The 11311-nt window shown below is 46.5% G+C and overlaps 1 protein-coding gene across 1 annotated transcript in view; it reads right to left on the reverse strand.

Moving 5' to 3' along the window:
• NHSL2 (NHS like 2) overlaps positions 1 to 9369 on the reverse strand; it is a 47085-nt gene extending 37716 nt beyond the window's left edge. The window contains exon 1 of the mRNA XM_039219854.1: positions 9324 to 9369. Coding sequence (XP_039075785.1) covers positions 9324 to 9351 — 28 coding nt within the window. The 5' untranslated portion in view covers positions 9352 to 9369. The remainder of the gene's footprint in view (positions 1 to 9323) is intronic.
• Between the last annotated feature and the right edge of the window lie 1942 nt (positions 9370 to 11311).

The following is an 11311-nucleotide window of genomic DNA, read 5'->3' on the forward strand; positions in this document are numbered from 1 at the left end:
GTTCAACAGACATTACTGAGTACCCACTGGGAGTGCCCTCAGGGAGTTCCAGTCTGGTGAGGAGCCAGGGCAGTCTCAGAGGCTATCCTCAAAGCCAGCGCTTCTCAAACTTTTTGTGCCAATGAATCCCCTGTTAAACTGCACGTTTGAATCAGTGGGTGAGGAGAGCGACGTGTGCTGTGATTCTGTACTCCTAACTAGCTTCCAGGTGCTGCCGTTACTGCTGGTTCTCAGGCCACACCCTCAATAGCTGAGGAGTTGGTAGAGAAAATACACTGGGGCCAGAGGGACGCATTTTGCCTCTCCGTTCCCTGGCATCCTCCAGGGCATGTTCACTCCTGTGGGTTTCAGCTGCATGTACCACTGGGGTGGCATGACTTTCTCACTGGAAAGTAAACTCCGCTTTGCTTTCTGAGGTACTTCTCTAAATCTGTGGGGTTTTTATTTATTAAAAAAAGTTTTAATGTTTATTTTTGAGAGGGGGGGAAGGGACAGAGAAGAAGGGAGACACAGATTTCAAAGCAGGCTCCAGGCTCCCTGCTGGCCGCGCAGAGCCAGATGCGGGGCTGGCCGAACTCACAAGCTGTGAGATCATGACCTGAGCCCAAGTCGGACGCCTAACCGACAGAACCACCCAGGTGGCCCTCTGTGGGGTTTAAAAAAATACGAATGAAGAAGTGGGGCGAGCTGGGTAGTTAACCCCAGCTGAGAGTCCATCCGAATGGCTTCAGCTCCTTTCTGGGGAAGCCCAAGTCAGCCATCTGAAAGAGTACATGGAATGATAGAGCCCTAGACCTCAATAAGATCCTGTTTGAATGCACCCTTTGGAGCAATGTATTGTAGGCGAGCCAGCAAAAATCAGAAGTCAAATCCCAACTCTGTCCCTTCCTAAGCCCAGTGGCCCTGGGCAAGTCACTTCACCTCTCTGTCCCTCATTTTCCTCATCTACAAAATGGAGCTAATAATCACACCTAACTCACTTGGATCCTTTGAAAAGTAAATGAATTGATATTAGCAAAGAACCTGACACACAGTAGGTGTCAAAATAATTAGTTCATCATTCAATGAAGACTTATTGGGTCCTTTCTGCGCACTGGGTGCATACGCATTGAGGGATATGGTGGTGACCAGAACAGACACAGTCCCTGCCTTCATGGACTTTGCACCTGAAACAGAGGAGACTGGAATGATGAGAAGGAATCAGCCATGCAAAGGGCAGTGGGAGAGCATGCCTGGCCCAGGAAGTGGCAAATGCTAAGACCCTGAGGTGGGAAAGAATGACCGAAAGGAATATAGGGAAGTGTGCTAAGAAAGGTGTCAGAGAGGTGGGCAGGAGCCAGATTACTTCAGGGTCTCACGATCACAGTCAGGAATTTGGATTTGATTGTCAGCACAATAGAAAGCTATTGGAGGGTTTATGGTTTGGGGTGGAGACAGGAAGTGATGTGACCTGACTACTCTCCTTCATTGCCTGCGATGCTGGCCAACCTGGGCTGTGTTCACCTCTTCCCCCACCTGGCCTGCATCTCCCCAAGTTCTCAGAATCCGAAGGCCTAGCTAACACCTGGGTTTTCACCAGGGCACATGCTATGGGGCTGGCATGGTCAGCTCATGCCAATCTGCACTAGGTCTGTGTGCTAGGCCTCCACTCTTCTGTCTTGCACCAGCAGCAGAATGAGGCTCTGGAGCAGACTGCAGGGCACCAAATCCTTGTTCTGTCACTTATTAGCTGTGAGACCCTGGGAGAGTCATGTTGCCTTGATGAGCCTCAGTGTCCTCATCTATAAAAAGGTGTAAGAGTGGTGTCTATTTCTCAGGACAGTTTGACAATCCAGTGAGTGGCTCTGTGGGAAAAGCCTTCCACCAGGCACATAGTGAGTACTATCTGAAGCCTTGCTGTCCTTATAGCTAAAGGTAGGATGGGTGTACTCTGCCAGGGTGTCAGGAAGGAAGCTAGGGAGCTTTTCAAGAAGCCAGTTGCTTTAACCTATGGAATGGGAGAAAATAATTTGCAAATGACATATTGGATAAAGGGCTAATATCCAAAATCTATAAAGAACTTATCAAACTCAACCCCAAAATAAATAATCCAGTGAAGAAATGGGCAGAAGACATGAACAGACATTTCTCCAAAGAAGACATACAGAGGGCCAACCATACACATGAACAAATGCTCAACATCACTCATCATCAGGGAAATACAAATCAAAACCACAATGAGATACCACCTCATATCTATCGAGAATAGCTAAAAATAACAACTCAGGAAACAACAGATGTTGGCAAGGATGCAGAGAAAGGGGAACCCTCTTGTACTGTTGGAGCAGCCACTCTGGAAAATAGTATGGAGGTTCCTCAAAAAGTTAAAAATAGAACTACCCTATGACCCAGCAATTGCACTACTAGGTATTTACCCAAAGGATATAAAAATACTGATTTGAAGGGGCACATGCACCCCAATGTTGAGAGCAGCATTATCAACAATAGTCACATTATGGAAAAAGCTCAAATGTCTATCAACTGATGAAATTTGGAGAAATTTCATCCAGTCTATCAACTGGAGAAATAAGATGTGGTATATACATACAATGGAATATTACTCACCTCTCACAAAGAATCTTGCCTTTTGCAACTATGTAGATGGAACTAGAGGGTATTATGCTAAGTGAAGTAAGTCAGAGAACAACAAATACCGTATGATTTCACTTATATATGGAATTTGAGAAGAAAAACAGACGAACATAGGGGAAGGGAAGGAAAAGTAAAATAACATAAAAACAGAGAAGGAGGCAAACCATCAGAAAATCTTAACTATAGAAAACAAACTGAAGGTTGCTGGAGGGGTGGTGGGTGGGGGGATGGGTTACATGGATGATGGGTATTAAGGAGTACAATTGTTGGGATGAGCACTGGGTATTGTATGTAAGTGATGAACCACTAAATTCTACTCCTGAAACCGATACTACACTATATGCTAACTAACTTGAATTTAAATAAAATCTTGGAATGGGGCTCTTGGGTGTCTCAGTTGGCTAAGTGTCTGACTCTTGATTTCGACTCTGGTCATAATTTCATAGTTCATGAGTTTCAGTTTGTGAGTTTGAGCCCCACATGGGGCTCAGCACTGACAGCACAGAGTCTGCTTGGGATTCTCTCCCTCTCTCTTCTGCATCTGTCTCTCTCTCTCTCTCTTTCAAAATAAATACACTTTAAAAACAAATACATAAATAAATAACATTTTAGAAGGAAAATAATTATGAGAGCTCCCCCCACTCCCCAAAAGAAGCCAGTTGCCTTGTGGATAGACAGTAGGTTGGCTGTCTTTGGGAGATTAGAGTGTGCTAATGGATGGGCAAGTGCAAATGTCACAGAACCCTGAACAAAGGGCAGCTACTGCTGTGGTCAGGATCACAGAGCTCACCAGTGTGCCATGGTGTGCAGCTGTTCCCACCCATTTTGAAGAATCACAGGACCTGTCTATCTGACCTCCTAAATACCTCTTGAATCCATCCCTTCCTCCACTCACTGGCACCTCCCCAAATCAAACCCCCATTATTTCTCACCTAAACAGTTTTACTGTTTTAGTAAAAACAGGAGGCAGAACCTCCTGCCTGTCTTTCCTGCCTCAAATCTTGCTCTCTACAGGGCCACCAGAGTCATCATGTAGTCCCACAAGTCAAATCAGCTCATGCCTCTGCCTCAAAACCTCTAGGATAAAACGCTACTTCCTCGGCCTGGCTGAAAAGTCCTCTTCAATCTGGCCTCCACCCCTCTCTGCTTCACACATGTCACTCATTTCCTTTAGAAGCACCATTCTTTGGCCCCTACTATTCCTTTGCACTGACATGCCTCTTCCTCCACCCCTGCCTTCTTCTACCCAACAGAAGTCTCTCTGCCCTCCTAGAATCTCTGTGCTTTTCCCAACTTCTCTTGACCATATTTGTCGATCCTTCTCCCAAGGCATCACAGTACGCTCTCTTTTTTGTCTGTTGGTACACATGGGTCTGTGATGTCTTGCTTGGGGGGGGCGGGGGAGGTCCAAGTCCCATACTTGGTGGTGAGCAGTGAAAGGCAGAGGAGACAGCCCTGTAAGTAGAGCCATAACATTGTTCACCAACTCAGCCCCAGCATGCAGCTTCACTGAGTTTTGTACTCATGAACTCTGACATGACAAGGCCCAGGCTAAGGAGAGAGAGAGGCAGGCTGAATGAGGCCTGAGGTGAACTGGGGAGCCCCACGCCCACCCACAAGGGGCAGCACTCCTCGGTATTAGCTGCCATGTCCATTGTCGTCAGACCTTCAGATTTTTTTTTGAAAAGTGAATTGGCAATGAACTAAAATTATTTTTTAAGAACGTTTAGAATAATAACAACAACTGGCCTTCAGGCCACATTTGGTCTTTTTGGGCTATCATTTTTGCAAACCCATAGCTTGTTATTTATTTTATTATTTGTGTGTGTGTGTGTGTCATGAATGAAGGAAGGAAGGAAAGAATTTTTCTAGCTTCAAGTTTCCTACAGCTTCACTAAATTTCACAGTTTGGGAAAGGTTTATGCCTGACCAGTTCAGTAGCTTTATTTTGTTTGCTTTTTTTGATATAAGGACATGAAAGTCAAAATCAAAAGTCAATTTTTACATTTCTTGTTGGTAATGTAAACCTCCTTTTACTTGGCAGCTCTAGCAGTATCATTTCCTGGGGAGCCCACAGACCCTGTGAGCAGTGCTCAAAACTCAATTGTGGTGACATCCCCTCCTTGAGATGTGGGTCGCCCCAGAAGGAAGGAAGGGATGGAGAGGCCACAGAACCTGTTTCTGTAGTGTTTGGTTTGCTTAGTTTGGTAACCTCTTAAAAACAAACTGCAGAGGATGGCAATGGCTCAGCTCCCTCCAACCTCCCACCCCCACTCTATCCCATTCAGCTTAGCCTCAAATGGAAAAATGGGGAAGAGATACTGAGGGTTCTGAATTGCAGGCATCAAGAACTCAAATTCCTTTTAGGCCCTGGCTCCCTGTCCCTGGGACTCCTATAACAGGATGTGGGCTTTCCCAGAGGCCTGCAATGGGGCGGGGGCAGCCAGATGTACTTTCTGCAGGGCTGGAACAACAGACTTTGAGCTGCCTGACACCCTTATTCAGGACCAAGGCACTCATTCCCGGCGGCCAGAGGTGTTGCCTGATGGCTCACAGTTGGGTCCCCTCTAAGGTTACACCCTTTCCCTGGAAGGCAGCTTGCAACCAAAGGCTAGTCAATAGATGGTGGGGTGGGGGAGATGACTGTTGGGAGGAGAAAGGCCCAGCTGCCTAGACTCAGCTGGGGCCATCTGAAGGACCATCCCAAATCAGAGCTCCCCGTGGCATCTGCTGAGGTCTTCAGTGCAAGTGTATTTCAGTTCAACTCCTGACTTTGACCAACCCTGTTTCTGTTACTCCCCCATAGGTGCTAGAAGGCAATCCCCAACAAACCTGCATGCAAATCTCTGTCTCAGATTCTGTCCTAGAGAAGTCAGCTTATGACAGCCCCTTGCCTTGGCCTCTTTTCTCTCACTGCCCTTTCTCCCTCGATGACTGCAATCACTCCAAATGCTTCCATGATCATTTTGAAGGATAATTCCCACGTTTTTCCTGTTGCCATGGCCACTCTCCCAGTCTGCCCTCTTGCATTTCCCAGAGGCGGTGGACAACCTCAGCGGGATGTCCATCTTTTTTTAGTCCTAATTTTAATGTTTATTATTTTTATTTTTTTGAAGTTTATTTTGAGAGAGAAACGGAGTGTGCAAGTGGGGGAGGAGCAGAGAGGGAGAGAGAATCCCAAACAGGCTGCCAGGGCAGAGTCCAATGCAGGGCTCAAACCCACAAACCATGAGATCATGACCTGAGCTGAAATGAAGAGTCAGACATTCAACCAACTGAGCCACCCAGGTGCCCCCTAATTTTCATATGTTTAAAGCAGAACCTTCTCCCACTAACCTAATCAGCCTTTCCTCCCAATTTCTTGATTTCTCTTAATGCCACTGCCATCTCTAGAATCCCTGGCTGGAAACCTCAGTCAGCATCACTTGGGGAGCCTCCTGCTTAGAGACCTTTAGCATCCCCTTTGTGCCTATGAGCACAAGTCCATGCTGCCTCTCTTTGCATTCCAAGCCTTCCCCCTTGACCCCAATCAGACAGATTTCATGCCAACTCTAATCCAAGAGTTCTTAACATATTTATAGCTTGGACTCCTTTGGGAGTCTGAGGAGACCTATGGACCCCTCCTTGGAAAGTTTTTGTAAGCATAAAATCAGATGCATAGGGTTACGTAGGAAGTCAATTATATTTAAAGGCAGTTATTAATGTATGTTTTAAAACTGATAATACTGTAATATATGTCTCATTATTAGCACATTAAGTAACATGATCTAGTGGTGGGTCCAGTAACTACCATACTTTTGAAGTAGTTATGAGTGTAATGACACCTTAAGATATCTGCAGCAATGGTAATGAAATACAAAACCCTCTGTGTTTCCAATTGGGAACAAAGTCACAGGTACTGCTAATACTACTGTGGTGTGCTGCCTGCATTCATAACGGAAAGAAAGGTGAGATTAAGGAAGACACAGTTGTGATTTTTTCCCCATCCAAGCACACAGATTCCTGGTCAAGCACCTTTGTGCTATGGGGAGACTACACTGTAACTCAATTTGGAGATTTGCATTTCCCTGAACAAATTTCAGGCATCCTGGTTGACACTGGGAAACTGACATTTGAGCATTGGGCTGAGCTGGCCCCATTCTCCATGTGGACTCTCTGGCCCAGGCTGGCTAGGGCTTACAGCCTTGAGCAGAGTGACTCACTGCCCACCAGGGGCAGAAGCCATTCTGTGGTTTTTCTTTTCTCGGGTCCCAGACCCTGTCCAAGCAACTCTACATGAGTCTGCTGACCCAGCCAGGATTATCCAGGCACCAGGCTCGTGGGGTAGCTCACAGCTATCAAGCCAACGCATAGTTATGGAGCCTTAACAGCTGGGACTCACTCAGCTCTCAAGCTTACAGGATGCATCCTACCCTTATCTTGCTGCTAAACGTCCTGCAATGTGTGGGACGGTCTGGTACAAAGAAGAATTGTCCTGCACAAAATGGCAATTATGCCCTCAGTAGGAAACACTGAGTAGGCAGTCTATAAATGTTTACTTAGTGTTTCAGGGTTCTTTGTTGGCCTGGGGTGACACCATCTGAGGCATGGCCCATCAATGGGCATTTCTCTTGAACCCTCCCGTCCCCCTCTGGCCTGCAATCTCGGTGACCTGTGCACTAGGGCTGGGATTGAGTAGCAGATATATAGGATGGTGAGAGGGGGTGTTCCCCCCCCCCCCCACTCTGGGCTACTGTGGCTATCAGTTCCAAATTGGAGCTTTGTCAGATCTGGATCTTTGCTGGGTTCAGAAGAGTTGGGCTTAACAGCTGCCATTAGGACAGCTGACAGGCAGCTGCTTTCAGTTTCCACTAAGTGCCTGGTGGCTCTGTCCATGGGAAGGAAGACTTGTCCCAGGCCATCTCTGCCTTAGAACTCGAGCCGGAGAGTGGGTACCCCTATCCAGGTTGGGAGAAGGTGCTGACTCCTGCTCTTTTCTTGTGGGTAAATCATTTCCAGTTAGGAACTGCCACAAGTCACCCTGCTCCTCACTTCCTTTGCTTTCCACGAAGTCTGGTCTCTTAAAAATACCTGGTCCCCATTTCCCAGGCCAAACTGCTCCAGAAAATATCTGCAGCTGTGACTGGTGGAGAACCGGCTGCTTCTATTAGTTTGACCTGTATTCTGATGAAAGGGATTAGTCACTTATTGCTAAAATAATATTCTGACTTGCAAATTATATCTCTTAAAAATAATGAGTACTTATATAGGGCTACTTATTACAGTGCTTCATACTTTATAAAGCACTTTATGTATTAGGTTGAACCATATAAAATTGCTGATATTCAGTTGTTTCAGGGCAATTTCATAGTGTTTAACCTAATACATTTGCTCTACATTTATTCTTTACCACAATCTCAGATGACATTTTTAGCTGCATTTTACAGAACAGACTACTAAATCTTGGATAGGTGAAATGACATAGATAGGAAATAGTAGGACTCTGAGACTTGAACCCAACCCCCATGCTCTTGATCTATGGATTTAATGTGAGGAGAGGCAAGGCTGTGAGACCACTCTTCCAGCCTATGCTCAGGAATCCCCCAACTGGTTACACTCATCACCTTTTCTTAGTTAGTGGAGATTAGTGGGAGTCTAGGTGCCTGGAATAGAAGGCACTGAAGTGATGATATAACAAATTGGAGTTTTGGAGCACTGGGAGTACATGGCACAGCAAAGACAATAGATAGAACATGTCGATCCATTCATCCACCCATCCTCTCATCTACCTGCCCATCCAGCCAGCCAGCCAGCCACCCATCCATCCATCCACCCATCCAAGAGAACCCTTTTGGGTAGATCCCACATATGTGCCAGGCTCTGCACTACGTGCTGAGCTACCAACATTCAAGGAACATTCCTAATCAGCAGGGTTTCCACCCTTTGGCCAGCTGGCGGAAAGGGGTAGAGCAGTGGAAGCTGGGGTGAGGCCACCATATGCATATGGGATGTTGATTTGCTGTAAAGCTTCTCTGTCTTTCTAGTTCTTTTCCTCTGGCCCAGGCTCCACTTGCTGGGAGGCTCCAGCTTACACAACCAGGCAGAAAGCAGCTGAGTTTTGCCTGGTGTTTCAGGAGTCTGATACTGCTAAGGGTTTCTAGGCTGCAGGGCTGGAGAAGGCAGTGGTAGGAATTAAAGGGAAATGTAGCCACTCCACCCCTACACAACCAAAGGGAAACTGGGGGTGGGCAGGTAAAGAGAAGCTCCTTCCCAAGCTGCCATAGGAAGAAATTCCTTTCTTCTGCACCTGAGTCCACTCTGAGCTCTTGGTTCAGCCCACTGCCATGGGTTTGGTTCTTGGGTTCACGGGTGGGGGAAAGGTAGGCTGGGGTAGGGCTAGTTAGGAAATCAGTCAGGCGGTGGGCATGGGGCCACCGCCTTTGCCCAGGGACAGCATGCTGCCCGTCAGGGGATAATCACGTTTCTCAGCTTCCTGCCAACCTAGGGGCGAGCCCTAAAGACTGCTGTGGAGTCCAAATGCCTCCCAACCCTGCCCTGGCTCAGGCCAGGCCAGAGATGGCTTCCATGTCCCTAGTGCTCTCAGGCCACCTGCCTCCTCCCACACTGCCGGCACCCATCCGGGCGCCAACCCCCAACCTCACTCAAATCCCAATGCAAACCCCCTCGCAGTATGCAGTCGTGCCCATGCTTACCATTCCATGCTCTAGGCTGCGCTGCCATGCTGCCACTACTGCCGCCGGAGACCATAGCAGCTCTGGGGCCACTGGTTAAGATCTCACAGTTGAGTAAGCCTCAATGTGGGTTCCTCCCACCACACCCTCCCCAACCCCAGCACCAGGGCTTTCCTCAGAATGTCATTGCCACACCACTGTGCTTTTGAAAAAAAGGAAATGGGGCATTGGGTCTTTAGCACACTGAGAAGCTGTGAATAGAGGCACCACTGGAGGCAGAGAAAGGGGGACCTGCGACAGGCTCCAGATAATCACCTCCTCAGCACTCAGGGCCCTTTATCTCTGCGGCCAGCAGAGCTGGAGCCTATGACGGGTAAAGCAGTAGGGCCTTTTGTACCTGTGTCGGCTATTCTGCCATGTACTGGGCCCGTGTGAAGTGAGTTTATGGGGGTCCACGCACCAAGGCCCCAAAAGGCCCCAGTGGTTGTCCCGAGTGGGGAAGTTGAGGTTTTTGTCCTCAGGCTTTGTCCTTCTAATCCATCCCCACCCCTCACAGAGATGGTGACACTTTGGACTTCTGCCTGCTAGACCTCCACTATCCAGTACAGTAGCCACCAGCCATATGTGGCTCTTAAGCACTGGAAATTGGCTACTTTGAATTGAAATGTGCTCTAACTATAAAACATATACCAGCAGCACCTGAGTGGTTCAGTTGGTTAATCGTCTGACTTCAGCTCAAGGTTCATGAGTTCGAGCCCCTCCCTGCATCAGGCTCTGTGCTGTCAGTGCAGAGCCTGCTTTGGATCATCTGTCTCCCTCTGTCTCTGCATCTCCCATGCTCACCTCTCTCTCTCTCTCTCTCTCTCAACAGGAAACAAACATTTTAAAAAATGCACACCAGATTTTCAATACTTAATATGAAACAAAGAATGTAACATGTCTCATTCATAATTTTTAATATTGATTTCATGTCAAAACAGAATTTTTGGTACATTGAATTAAATGCAATGTTATTAAAATTAATTTCATCTTTCTTTTTACTTTTTACATGTGACTGTTGGAAGAGGGGGATACTGGTGGCAAAACTGGCAAATTGGTGAAAGAAATAAAATTGTCCCAAACAAATTCATGTATATAAGGGCATTTCTTTTTTTAATTGTTCTTAATTTTTTAAAAATTTACCTCTAAGTTAGTTAGCGTATAGTGCAACAATGATTTCAAGAGTAGATTCCTTAATGCCCCTTTCCCATTTAGCCCATCCCCCCTCTCACAACCCCTCCATCAACCCTCTGTTTGTTCTCCGTATTTAAGAGTCTCTTAAGTTTTTTGTCCCCTCCCTGTTTTTATATTATTTTTGCTTCTATAAGGGCATTTCTAAATGTATAATGTAGGTGTCTTATCCATGTGTAATGTATAATAAAGGTGGCATTTCAAAACAGGAGGGGCAAATGTGGCTACTACTAAAAAATTCAAAACCTCATAGGTGGCTCACATTTGTGGTTCACATTCTATTTCTATTGGATAATGTTGTGCTGGACTTTCTATTTCACTTAAATGTCCATCAACAGGGGACTGGTTTCACACACCACAGGGCACCAAATGGGCTGCCGTGGAGCCATTAAGAAGAATGAAGTAGATCTCTATGAGAAGAAGTGGGAAAAATTCAGAGTGTTATTGTTAAGTTTAAGAAAAAAAAAGAAGGGACAAGGAATGACCAGCGTGTATAGTATGATCTCATTTGTGCATACAGAAATCACACATGGGGCGCCTGGCTGGCTCAGTCAGTAGAGCATGCAACAATTGATCTCAAGGTCGTGAGATCAAGTCTCACGTTGGGCGTGGAGCCTACTTAAAATAAAATCAATAAAATTTTAAAAGAAAGCACACGTCTTTATATATGCACAGAGCAAGTCTGCACAGACATGCAGGTAACTATTACCATCAATGGCCTCTTGGAGGTATGAGGAGGGCTTTGAGAGGGAAAGGAAAAGACTCTGGCCTGTACTTTT

Source organism: Hyaena hyaena, unplaced genomic scaffold (genome assembly GCF_003009895.1).
Source record: "Hyaena hyaena isolate Hyena2069 unplaced genomic scaffold, ASM300989v1 scaffold_844, whole genome shotgun sequence".
In the NCBI taxonomy this organism is placed as follows: domain Eukaryota; kingdom Metazoa; phylum Chordata; class Mammalia; order Carnivora; family Hyaenidae; genus Hyaena; species Hyaena hyaena.